Below are 12,078 nucleotides of genomic sequence, written 5' to 3' on the forward strand. Positions count from 1 at the left end.
AAAAAAAAAAAGAATGTTTAGCTTGGTCACCAGTTTTTGGCAGTTATGAATAAAGCTACTACAAATATTCATGTACAAGTGTTTGTGTGAATGTAAGTTTCCATTTTTCTTGGGTGAATAGGAATGGAATTGCTGGGTCATATGATAATTCTACGTTTAATCTTTTGAGGAACTACAGCTTGCCCGCTATTCTCTAACAGTATCTATCACAAAGCAAAAGTTTTCAATTTGGATAAAGTTCAGTTTATTAACCCATTCTTTTTTAGTATCATGTATAAGAATTTTTTGCCTAACATTGGTTATAAAGGTTTTCCCCTATGTTTTCTTCTAAAAGTTTCATATTATTCCATTTTATTTTTAGATCTGTGATCCATTTTGAGTTTGTTTATGTACATGGTGTAAAGTTTAGCTTGCAGTTACTTTTTTTGCATATAGAGCCTAGTTCTAACACCGTTTGTTGAAAATAATATTCTCTCTCTATTGAATTGCCTTGCACCTTTTTCAAAATCAATGGGCCATATTTGTGTGTCCTGTTCAGAACTGTTGGCTCTGTCCCATTGATGTAGGTGTCTATCCTTTTATCAATGACATATTGTCTTAATTACTGTAGCTTTTTATTTATTAAAGTCAGGTTATATGATTTCTCCAAGGTTACTCTTTTTCAAATGCGGTTGTTCTAGTTCTTCTGCTTTACCATGTAACTTTTAGAATCAGCGGGACTTGTTTTCTGGTCCAACCCTGGTGACCAAAACAGGATCTGGTTCAGGTGGGATAAAGCAAAAAAACCCGTCAAAAGCCACAGATAGCGACAAAAGCAATCTTTAGCTGCCCTCATTGCTCACTGGTATAAGATACTCACACTAGAGCCCTGAGAATTTATAAATGCCATGGCAACAACCCAGAAGTTACCACCTCTTTCCATGACAAGACCCAAAACTTACTGCTCCTTTCCTAAAACGTTCTAAACAACCCAACCCTCAATTTGTGTTGACCTGACCTTTAATTTGCATATAATTGAAAACAGATTTATGTGAGTATACATACAGTTGCGGAAAGCCCATACTTTGCTGATTCTGGGCACACTTCCTAGGAGTCAGCCCTGCTCCAGAAGGAGAAGTGCTGTTCAATAAAAAATTTCAGTCTATCACCACCAGCTTGCCCTTGAATTCTTTCCTGATTAAAGCCAAAAACCTTCCCAGACTAAGCCCTAATTTTGGTACTCACCTGTCCTGCATCATACATCTACAAAAGTCATGCTGGTATTTTGATTGGAATTGAATTAAATATATAGATCAGTTTTGGAAGAATTAACATCTTGTCTGTGTTGAGTCTTTCAATCTATAAACATAGTATGTCACTCTGTTTATTTATTATTTGTATCTATTTTATTGCTTTCATCAGCATTTTCTAGTTTCCAGCATAAAGATACTTAACAGGATTTTTTAGTTATACCTATGTGTTTTACTGTAAATAGCATTTCTTTAAAAAATTAGTTCATTATAAATATATAGATAATGAACTAATAAGACGGATTTTTATGTATTGACCCTATATCATACAACCTATTAAACTCACTTTTTTGTTTTAGTACTTTTTTGTAGATTCCTTGTTGTTTTTTTATATAGACAATTAGGATATCTATGTGTCTGAGCAGTTTTTTCCTTTCCAATCTGTATGCCTTTTATTTCTTTTATGTGCCTGGCTAAGATTTCCATATGATGTTAAATAGGAATGGTAAAAGTAGACATGAGAAATTTTACTTTAAAAAAATGTAATCACAAAGGAATTTGAGCGTATGAGAATCATAAGCATTCTGGTGCCTTTTTGCCTTTTCTGCCTTCCACAATTCATTTTTACCAGAAACAAATAAAAGTAAAAAGATATACTTTTTTTCATTAGCTTGTGTTTTATAGATACCATCATTGTTTTTTCTGCAATCAGGCTTAAGTTTAGTGTTACTTAAGGTACTATCATTTCTATGCAAGTTTTGAAATATAGTTAATAATTATATGTCATATGAACAAAAGTCAGTCTGACTTCTTTGAAAATGATTCATTTTTGTAAGCTTTTAATTTAATCCAGGAGAAGTACTACAAAGCAAATCTTTTGACATATCTTACTCTACCTCCTAGGGAATAGGGAGCTGTTCTCTAATCTTGTGTCTTGTCTTTCATCTTTCTGTCAACTCCCATCTCCCTTCCTTGCCTAGAATGTCCTATGTGTGCAAGACCCTGAAAATTTGGGTCAAATTGCTTCAAGTACATTTGGTTTATGAAAATATAACGCCTGCACATATCTCTGTTACTTGGTTGGAAAATTATAATATAAATTTTATAACATTGAAGGGGCAGGGGAGAGCCTATCACTAAGAGAAAATATACTATATCACCTCCTATTTCCAGAAAATTCTAACGATGATTCCCACTGACGAAGAGAAGCAGAAAATCCAGGAAGCTCAGCTGGCCAACCCTGAAATGCCCTTGGGCAGTGCAGAGCAGTTTCTCCTCACCCTCTCCTCCATCAGCGAGCTCTCTGCACGGCTTCACCTCTGGGCATTCAAAATGGATTATGAAACCACAGAAAAGGTAAGCTCTCAGTAAGACAGGCAGCCGATCCCACATCCACAGTGTAGAGAAAGGCAATTTTTCACTGATCAATATTAAGACAGTGAAATATCATTCTTGGCATAGGGTGCAGAGGGTCAGTTGACAATGAGGAAGTTGTGTGTACACCGGGTGATCAGCAGCTGGCCGATGAGGGCTGATTCTAAAGTGTCTGCTTGGCACCAGCCTCAGACACTAGATTGTGGGTACCAGATGACTGATCAGAAAACAAAACAATTACGTTTTTTTCAGATCCTACATTCTCATTGTAGAAAATGTGGAAAATACAGAAAAGCACAATATAGAAAACTTCCTGTAATCCTTCCACCTGATGATAATCACCTAAACTGCCAGTGACTGTGGCAATGAGCAGGTCTTTGGGTCCCTTTGAAAGAGTATCCCTGCTAGAAAGTTGAAGGTGATGCCTATTGCAAATGTTTGGAAGGAGAATAGAAGGAAAGGAGCCTTAATGGAGAAAGCTTTAGGAGACTCCTCCTGAGTAGAATGCAGAGGACATCGACATCCTCTCTGGAATGGGGCGGGGGCAGTTTGTTACAGGCTGAACAGAAAGAGCCAGTGGAGAAGAAAAGGGAGAGATGAAAAGTGGACTGTGTGGGATCTTAGTTGAGAGTAGGTACCCAGAGAAGACAGATTCTAAAGCCCAGGTAGGCTGGGTGCAGTGGCTCACACCCATAATCCCAGCGTTTTCAGAGGCTGAGGCAGGAGATGGCTTGAAGCCAGGAGTTCAAGACCAACCTGGGCATCATAATGAGACCCCATCTCTACAAAAATTTTTTAAAACTTAGCTGGATGTGGTGGTATGCACTTGTAGTCCTGGCTACTTGGGAGGCTTAGGTGGGAGGATCACTTGGGGCCAGGAGTTCAAGGCTGCAGTGTGCTATGATTGACTTGCTGTACTCCAGCCTAGGCAACAGAGTGAGACCCCCATCTCTAAAAAAGAAAAATAATTAAGTGGAGAGTCTACGTGGTCTCCATCTTTTGGCAAAGGAAAGAGCAAGGTCCTATAGTGAGGGCCAGAAATGTGGTGGTGGGTGTTGGGGGGCTTTAGCGGGGAACTACAGTATTCATCAGGAAGTCAAGCAGAGATAAAGACACCTAGTACCGCTGAGGTGACTACTACGACTGGGTCACAAGACCACCGAGCATGCTCAGGTGACTTTCTCTAGCCAAGGGAGGTAACATCATGGAGAAAACAGATCACTGGGTCAGCCTGGCAGGACCTGGCCTGGGAAAATTGAAGCTGAACCTCCTGGCTTTGGGATATAGGCTAGGAGAGAGCCTCAGTCAAGACAAAGGAATGGGGGCCCCAGAATAACAACAGAGAGGGTAGGGGAGGTGGAGGCTATGAGGTTACAGGGCTAGAGGTCTGAGGGATGGGGATCATGAAGGCAGTGGAGTAGTGAGGATAGTAGCCTTCTAGTGAGCAGCCCAGGCTGAGAGGTGGCTAGCCATGGAGTGCCTTGAGGGGAGGAGGAGGCCTGGGGCAGTTCAGGGACAGGGAGGCTACAACTTTCGTTGCCAAGCTGCCTGGAAGGAGAAAAAGCAAAGAGGAAGAATATGGTCTAGAAGCCAAAGGAAGATGGGAATGAAGAGTGTCCCAGAAGTCAGCCACAGCCAGGAAGGAGAGTCAGAGGAGGGTGTTCCCTGAGGGTCCTGCTTGAGCTTGCACAGTGGGCAGGAACGGGGAGTCCAGAGCCCTCGTCACCCCAGCACAAGCTCCTTTTGGTCTCCTCTGCAGAGTCTGGGGAGTAGAGGCTCTCCCTGCCACTTGTTTCCATACCTAGGAGCAATGCTCACTGCGGGGGATCGCCTCGTGCTCGGAGAACACTGCTTGTTATTCCCGTATACAAAAAGTCAAAAGAAAAAAGTGAAGCCAAAGTGTACATCCTTTATCATCTAATTTTTTTTTTAACTGAAAGGAAGTTGCAGAACCACTCCTGGACCTGAAGGAAGGAATAGACCAGTTGGAGAATAATAAAACCTTGGGCTTTATCCTGTCTACTCTCTTAGCCATTGGGAACTTTCTAAATGGAACTAATGTAAGTCTTCCCCATCCCTCATCCTGAGGCACCCCTTGTCACAAAATCCCTGCCCATCAATCGCTGATGAATGTTGTACCTCAGGTCCCTCAAAGCACAGAACAACTGACTTTTGTGTCTTCTTGCTGAAAATCTAGAAGGAATTCTGTTCTTAAGATATCAGGGCCTTTTTATTTCAACTTATGTCTTGCTACAAAGAAGAAAACAGAAAAAAACCACACACACTATTCTTTATGAAGTGTAACTACTCTCAAATTTGACATTGGAAAACTTTCTTCTACCCCATTTGTTTTCTAAGCTTATCACTCAAATATTCATGCTTATATGCATTTTGATGCTTAAAGAAAAACAACTTTTTGAAAAAACCTTTTTTTAGTTCCGGGGTATATGTACAGGATGTGCAGGTTTGTTACGTAGGTAAATGTGTGCCCTAGTAGTTTGCTGCATCTATCAACCCATCACCTAGGTATTAAGCCCGGCATGCATTAGCTATTAAGAAAAGCAACTTTTTCAAATTGGCCCAGCTTTAGCCAGGAAGTAGACAACAACAGGCAAAGGGAGAAATAAATCAATATGCAGATGTCAGAGCCCAGTCCCACAGCACCCTGATTTAGGGATGAGCCCTGGGATGTGGCTCATGGCTGTGGTGGGAAAGGGCTAGAGGCTCCTTCATTCTCACTGTGGCTGGCCCATGTGTGATCAGCCAAGGATCATAGAGTGTGTGGCCTGAGGAGCTTCAGCCACAGAGAAGCTGAACCTTGGGCTACTGCAGCCAGGAATCAATTATAACCATCTGTGCTATTCTCTAAGAGCCTGTGTGAAACTTGTCTTCTATTGATGTTTGTGCAACAGGCCAAAGCGTTTGAGTTAAGCTACCTCGAGAAGGTTCCAGAAGTCAAAGACACAGTGCACAAGCAGTCACTTCTCCACCATGTGTGCACCATGGTGGTGGAAAACTTCCCAGACAGCTCTGATCTGTACTCAGAGATTGGGGCCATCACCAGGTCAGCCAAGGTAGGTTCACGGACGCGAGGAGTGGGCCTGGTCTTGCTGTGGCCGCGGGGTCTTTATCAGTCATCCTTGAGGATCACGTGCCCTATTAAGTAAAATGCCCAAGTGCTGCCTGCATTCCCTGCTCTGGAGTTTGTAAATATGATTTGTTTCATGGTATTTCTAGTGAACTTTTTCCTATCTCTGGTTCTCGGTCAGATTCTTTCCTACTGAGGTATGCAAGGCAAGCCTGCCATCCCATTCCTAAACCCTGCGTCCACTGTTGAGCGGTGTTACTCACCAGGCTGGATTCTCCAGAACACTAAAACAGCACACTTTGTCTTAGGTGGGCAACCATGTCAAAAATATGCAATTTGGCTCTTCCTAAGGACCTTGCAGTGAGGTGTGGAGCTGGAAAACAGGGTCCTCCCAGTCTCTGCTCCCCACAGATCAGCTGTCCCTATGATCTTACCCAGAGGGAACATTTTTATAGGCCTATAAACAGTATATGGCCTTGGTCCTCAGCTGCAAGCTCTTAAAGCAAGTGCAGAGTTAATATCTTCATGAGCGTATGCTTCATTAGAAAAGAGACAGTCGCAGTATGTGGACACCCAGCTGCCTCTAGTGCAGGGGGTCACTGAGGCTGACCAACTCCTGGAGGGATCCCAGACACACCAGAACTGGGAGATGTGAAGGTCTTGGGATTACAGGAAATGGGCTAGGGGAGGAGGCAGGGGTGGAAGACACCCTTAAATAGAGCACAGGAGCCAGGCCAGTGTGGAGGAACCTTCTAGAAATGCCTGTGGCTGGAGCATGAGAGCTGGAAGTGCTGGGGTGTGTTGGAATCCAGCATGAGAGGAAGAGAGAAAGTGGTGGGCAGAGGTGGGGAAGGATGTGGGGTGGCTGCTGAGGCCTGCTTCAAGGGGCCCTTCCTGTCTGCCTTCTGCCACAGCCCTGGCTTATGGGTACCTGGTGGCTGAGAGCCTGTGGCTCTGCCACCTACTTCCAGAGCCACAAGCTGGCCTCTGCCAGGTGCACGGAGCAGGGCACCCTGAACTAGCCTAACAGAATTTTTTTCTAAGCCTCGTTGTATCATGAGAAAGCCAAGCCTTTCCTATCTGGACTCTGGATCCCTTTGATTTCAGACAAATCATTTTCCTCAAAGTGCCGTGAACTCCTGCATACCCGAATCCCGGAGCTCTGACTAAACTAACTTTCTCTTTTTGATGCATTAGCATCAGGAAGGCCAGTAGTTAAACGGTATCTTGCATTCCTCTCTGCCTCCTGCCAGACATTACACTGCGTGTCTTTATGCTGTTGGTGCCACAGATCCTCTCACAGAATACACCTTTGTGGGCTTGTTCCCCTCTATTGTCCTTCTAAGGGTGGGCCTGGAGGTCTGAGTTCACTCCAGCAAGTCCCCTGTGGGCGTTCAGCAGGCCCTGCTAGTTGCCTCTGTCAGTGGCCCCTAAGGCATCAAGGCTTACCTCCACGCCCCTACTCACCTCCGCGCCCCTCCTGCTCAGCCCCTCCCCTCTGCACCCTCCTCGAACCTCCCTCACCCACCCAACACCCTCCAGGCACCTCCTGCTTACCCCATTCTGCACCCACCGCGCCCCTCCCTCTCACCCTACCCTGCACCCTCAGTGCACCTCCCGCTCACTCCTGCAACACCCTTTGCGCACCTCCCACTCACCCTCCCAACCCCCCCACCCTCCACGCACCTCCCGCTCACCCCCACAACAAGCAACACCCTCCACGCACCTCCCTCTCACCCCCCGCGCACCCTCCTGCTGCTCTGACTTTTGCTTGCTGGACCTAGCCTTTCTCACCTTAACTACTTTCCATCCACCTCAGTCCCCTCCCTTCAGCTTACCCACTTAATCTGTTTCTTCCTCCTCTACTGCCCTTCTCAGTTTCTTTCTTTCTTTTTTTTTTTTTTTTTTTGAGACGGAGTTTCGCTCTTGTTACCCAGGCTGGAGTGCAATGGCGCGATCTTGGCTCACCGCAACCTGGGTTCAGGCAATTCTCCTGCCTCAGTCTCCTGAGTAGCTGGGACTACAGGCATGCGCCACCATGCCCAGCTAAATTTTTGGGTTTTTAGTAGAGATGGGGTTTCACCATGTTGACCAGGATGGTCTCGATTTCTTGACCCTCGTGATCCACCCGCCTTGGCCTCCCAAAGTGCTGGGATTACAGGCATGAGCCACCACGCCTGGCCCCTTCTCAGTTTCTTTCTCCATCCCTCTGTTAAATTATGGCCCTTTGATATCTTTTTTTCATGACTAAACAACTCTCTGGTTTATGTAATTTTTAGTTTGGAAACTCCGTAAAATCGTCACCTTTGAAAACCTCCTCTCAGGCTGCTTTGGCAATCCTGCCTGTCTGCAGGTCCCTGAATACACAGCCAGTGCTCTGTCACATCTGTCCCTCGCATGTGTGATATGCATCTGTGGCAACCCTCACACCCACATACAAGCATACACACGGGCCTGGCGGGGGTGTGCGTCCTTCAGAATTTGGGGATCACCTGTGTGTATAGTCAGCCTCCTTGAGAACAGGGAGTTGTCTAATTCAGCATTTGTGTTTATGTTCAATTCCTGGCTTAGGGACGGGTGGGCAGGTGAGTAAAACAACTTGTCACTCACATTATAAAGGAGATCATCACGAAGAAGCTGGCTGCCTATTAGTTGGCCCCCAGCATTGCAGAGCCATCCTCGTAGGACTAGGGTGCATTTCTCCACTTTAAGAGAAATATCATCTCTGAAGAATAAGAGTGCTCTGAAAAAATTTATGAGACATCTACTCAGTTCATCTTGTACTAGGGTTCCTTGATATCATGTTTTAATTTACAGTTGCCAAAGATTTATTTCCAAATATGGCCAAAAAAGGTGACACATGTATTGGGTTCATTTAGAGAACACTTTTATCACTAAATAAGGTGATGTCAGGATAATGACAAATTCACATGTGAATAATTTTTAGGCTGTAAATATGTTTGTATTTCAAGATGCGAATTTGGTTTTGATGTTTGTTTCTTCCCGGAGTCAGTTTGGTCTCCCAACTCAGGTTGGTGTCCGGCAGTTTCAGTGTGTTTGCAGTGTTTGCACTCTGATTTTCAGGTTGACTTTGATCAACTTCAGGATAATTTATGTCAGATGGAGAGAAGATGCAAGGCTTCATGGGATCACCTCAAGGCAATTGCAAAACATGAAATGAAGCCAGTTTTAAAGCAACGGATGTCAGAGTTCCTGAAAGACTGTGCAGAGCGAATTATAATTTTAAAGATTGTCCATAGAAGGATAATCAACAGGTAAGTGGATTGAGAACTTATAAAAACATCAATACAATGGTATACTGCAAAATTAATAGCTGAAGGCTAAATTTACAGGGTTTTTTTGTACATTGTTGGTACGTAGCAATTACAGTGATGATACAAATGTTTAACAGTTTCATGGATACTTAATTGTTCTTACACAATAATATAATACCATCAAACCTCACAGCTGGAAGGAATCTCAGAAATAATTTCATCAAAAATCCTACCTGTAAGGAATTGCACCTGTAAGATTCCTAACAAATTGAACCCTGCATCTCTAGATCTGCTGGAAGAACTTCACCTATAGAGAGGACACTCCCTTGCAAGGCAGGTCTGTGTTAGAAAAGTTCCTCCTTTACCTGATCTGCAGCTGGTCTTTGGAGGACCTTCCAGAAGTGGATCCTACAACAACTGCTCTGTGTCACAGCCTACCTGAGTGAGGTCCAGGCTCTATCACACTACTGTCCTCTGAACCAGTTCTCCCCAGAGTCATAGGATGCAAGAGCACCCTGGAGACACTGGTTACCTAATAGCTGGTAACCAGAGGGATCATTTTAGTCATGCAAATTAGCCTAAATACTTATATTTTATATAACTATATCCAATCTTCCCTCCAGGTCTGTTACATAGGTAAATTCATGTTATGGGGGTTTGTTGTGCAGATTAATTCACCCAGGTATTAAGCCCACTATCCAAGAGTTATCTTTTCTGCTCCTCTCCCTCCTCCCACCCTCCACCTTCATGTAGACCCCAGTGACCTTGTTTTTCCCACTTGGAGAATGGGGTCTGGGACCCATAGCTGTCCAGGGCTGTGCCACCAGAAAGTAGTGGCAGCCAGAAGACTAGAATCTGGGTCTTCTAACTTCCCAAGCCAGGACATTTCCTGCTATGTGCTAATATTCTCTTCTTTGCTTTGTCACAGAACACAGTTGATGGATCCTCACCCATTCTTCCTTCATCCCTCCCTTCCTGCCTTTCCCTTCTTTCCTCACTTCCTTCTTTCACCTTCCTTGAGCCTATAAAGAACTTTTTAAAACTTGATACTTTTATCTGCACATAAGCCCTCTCCCAGCTTGTGTCAGTTCTGCTTTAACAATCATACTCCCTGGGTCTTCATCTAGACCACTAAGAAAATGGCAGTAGTTTTTAAATGTTGGACAGGGCAAAAATAAGGAGCAGAATCTTCCCTCCAGGTTGACAACTATCTGTTAATCAGTTCTTTTAGAATGTAATTGTTCAACTATAAATCTCCCTGACTGTACTCTATCTAACTTTCTGACTGTACTGCCTTCCTCAAGGGAACTTTTAGGAGACTTTGTCAGATTTCTTGCTGAAATCAAAGAAGCAGGGAATGTGAGCTGGTTTTGCCCTCCATGCTTTGTATGATGCAAGCAATTCCCAATTAAAAACACACACACACACACACACACACAGAGAGAGAGAGAGAGAGAGAGAGAGAGAGAGAGAGAGAGAGAACCAATTATTATTTGGAATGTCATGAAACGAGTAATTTTATGAACGTCTTATAAAGCTATTGAGCCTGGTTATGTTACCCATTTTATCCTAGACATATAAAAACTCAGTTTGGTGATAGTTCTATTTCTTTTTTTTTTTTTTTTTTTTTTTTGAGTCGGAGTTTCGTTCTTGTTACCCAGGCTGGAGTGCAATGGCGCGATCTCGGCTCACCGCAACCTCCGCCTCCTGGGTTCAGGCAATTCTCCTGCCTCAGCCTCCTGAGTAGCTGGGATTACAGGCACGCGCCACCATGCCCAGCTAATTTTTTGTACTTTAGTAGAGACGGGGTTTCATCATGTTGACCAGGATGGTCTCGATCTCTTGACCTCGTGATCCACCCGCCTCGGCCTCCCAAAGTGCTGGGATTACAGGCTTGAGCCACCGCGCCCGGCGATAGTTCTATTTCTTAAGCTATAAAGTATTTGCTCTGATTGTCCCATTCTCCTTGGTAAGCTGGTCACCTGGATGATGGCTGCCTCTGCTTCACCTGTCCACATCTCACTGGGGATGACCAGGAGGAACCAGAAGTTCACTGTGGTTTTGGTGTGGGTAGTAAAAGGGGCTAAAGGGAAGTGGCCAATCCAAAGTATTTAAACTGTAGAACCCTGGATTCAAATGAAGTCTTTAGCTGAAGCCCTGTATGTAGTACTGATTAAAACAGAACTATCTTGTTGAAACTGAGATGGAGGACTGGGAGCCCAAGGGCTGTGCCTTACTTTTCCTTCCCCCTCCCACCAACAGTCCTCAGGATCATAGCTGTGATTTTTTTTTAACTTAATGCATTGGGAAACTGAGGCACAGAAAGAAGAACCCTAGTTCAGGGCTTTATAGCTGGTAACCAGTGGGATCATTTTAGTCATGCAAATTAGCCTAAATACTTATATTTTGGCTTCAGATCAAAAAGTTTCAATTAGCTGTCTCTTTAGGTGAAACCTAGTTTTTGAAACTGTTTCTTGGCTAAGAAAATTTTGCTTTGGATGTTCAAACCTGCATTTATTTTAACTTTTATTTTAGGTTCAGGGGTACATGTGAAGGTTTGTTACATAGGTGCACTCGTGTTATGGGGGTTTGTTGTACAAATTAATTCATCACCCAGGTATTAAGCATGCTAGCCAATAGTTACCTTTTCTGCTCTTCTTCCTCCTCCCACCCTCCACTCTCATGTAGACCCCAGTGTCTGTTGTTTCCTCCTTTGTGTTCATAAGTTCTCATCCTTTAGCTCCTGTTTATAATCAAGAACATGCAGCATTTGGTTCTCTGTTCCTGTGTTGGTTTGATAAGGATAATGGCCTTCAGCTCCATCCATGTTCCCACAAAACACATGATCTCGTTCTTTCTTATGGATGCATAGTGTTTCATGTGTATATATACCACATTTTTTAAATCCAGTCTGTTATTGATGGGCATTGAGGTTGATTTCATGTCTTTTTTATTGTGATTAGTGTTACAATGAACATTCATGTGCATGTGCATGTGTCTTTCTGGTAGAATGATTTATATTCCTCCGGGTATATACCCAGTAGTGGGATTGCTGGGTTGAATGAAAGTTCTGTTTTTAGCTCTTTGAAGAGTCACCATACTGCTTTCCACA

The 12,078-nt window shown here is 43.7% G+C and overlaps 1 protein-coding gene across 12 annotated transcripts in view; it reads left to right on the forward strand.

Annotated features, from left to right (window-relative positions):
- Positions 1-12,078, forward strand: part of FHOD3 (formin homology 2 domain containing 3) — a 487,025-nt gene that overhangs the window by 449,850 nt on the left and 25,097 nt on the right. For all 12 annotated transcript variants that reach the window (XM_037730378.1, XM_037730382.1, XM_037730380.1 and 9 more), the window contains 4 exons: positions 2,403-2,585; positions 4,544-4,663; positions 5,516-5,677; positions 8,776-8,966. In XM_037730378.1, the coding sequence (XP_037586306.1) occupies positions 2,403-2,585; positions 4,544-4,663; positions 5,516-5,677; positions 8,776-8,966 (656 nt within the window). The remainder of the gene's footprint in view (positions 1-2,402; positions 2,586-4,543; positions 4,664-5,515; positions 5,678-8,775; positions 8,967-12,078) is intronic.

This window comes from Cebus imitator, unplaced genomic scaffold (genome assembly GCF_001604975.1).
Source record: "Cebus imitator isolate Cc_AM_T3 unplaced genomic scaffold, Cebus_imitator-1.0 Scaffold342, whole genome shotgun sequence".
In the NCBI taxonomy this organism is placed as follows: domain Eukaryota; kingdom Metazoa; phylum Chordata; class Mammalia; order Primates; family Cebidae; genus Cebus; species Cebus imitator.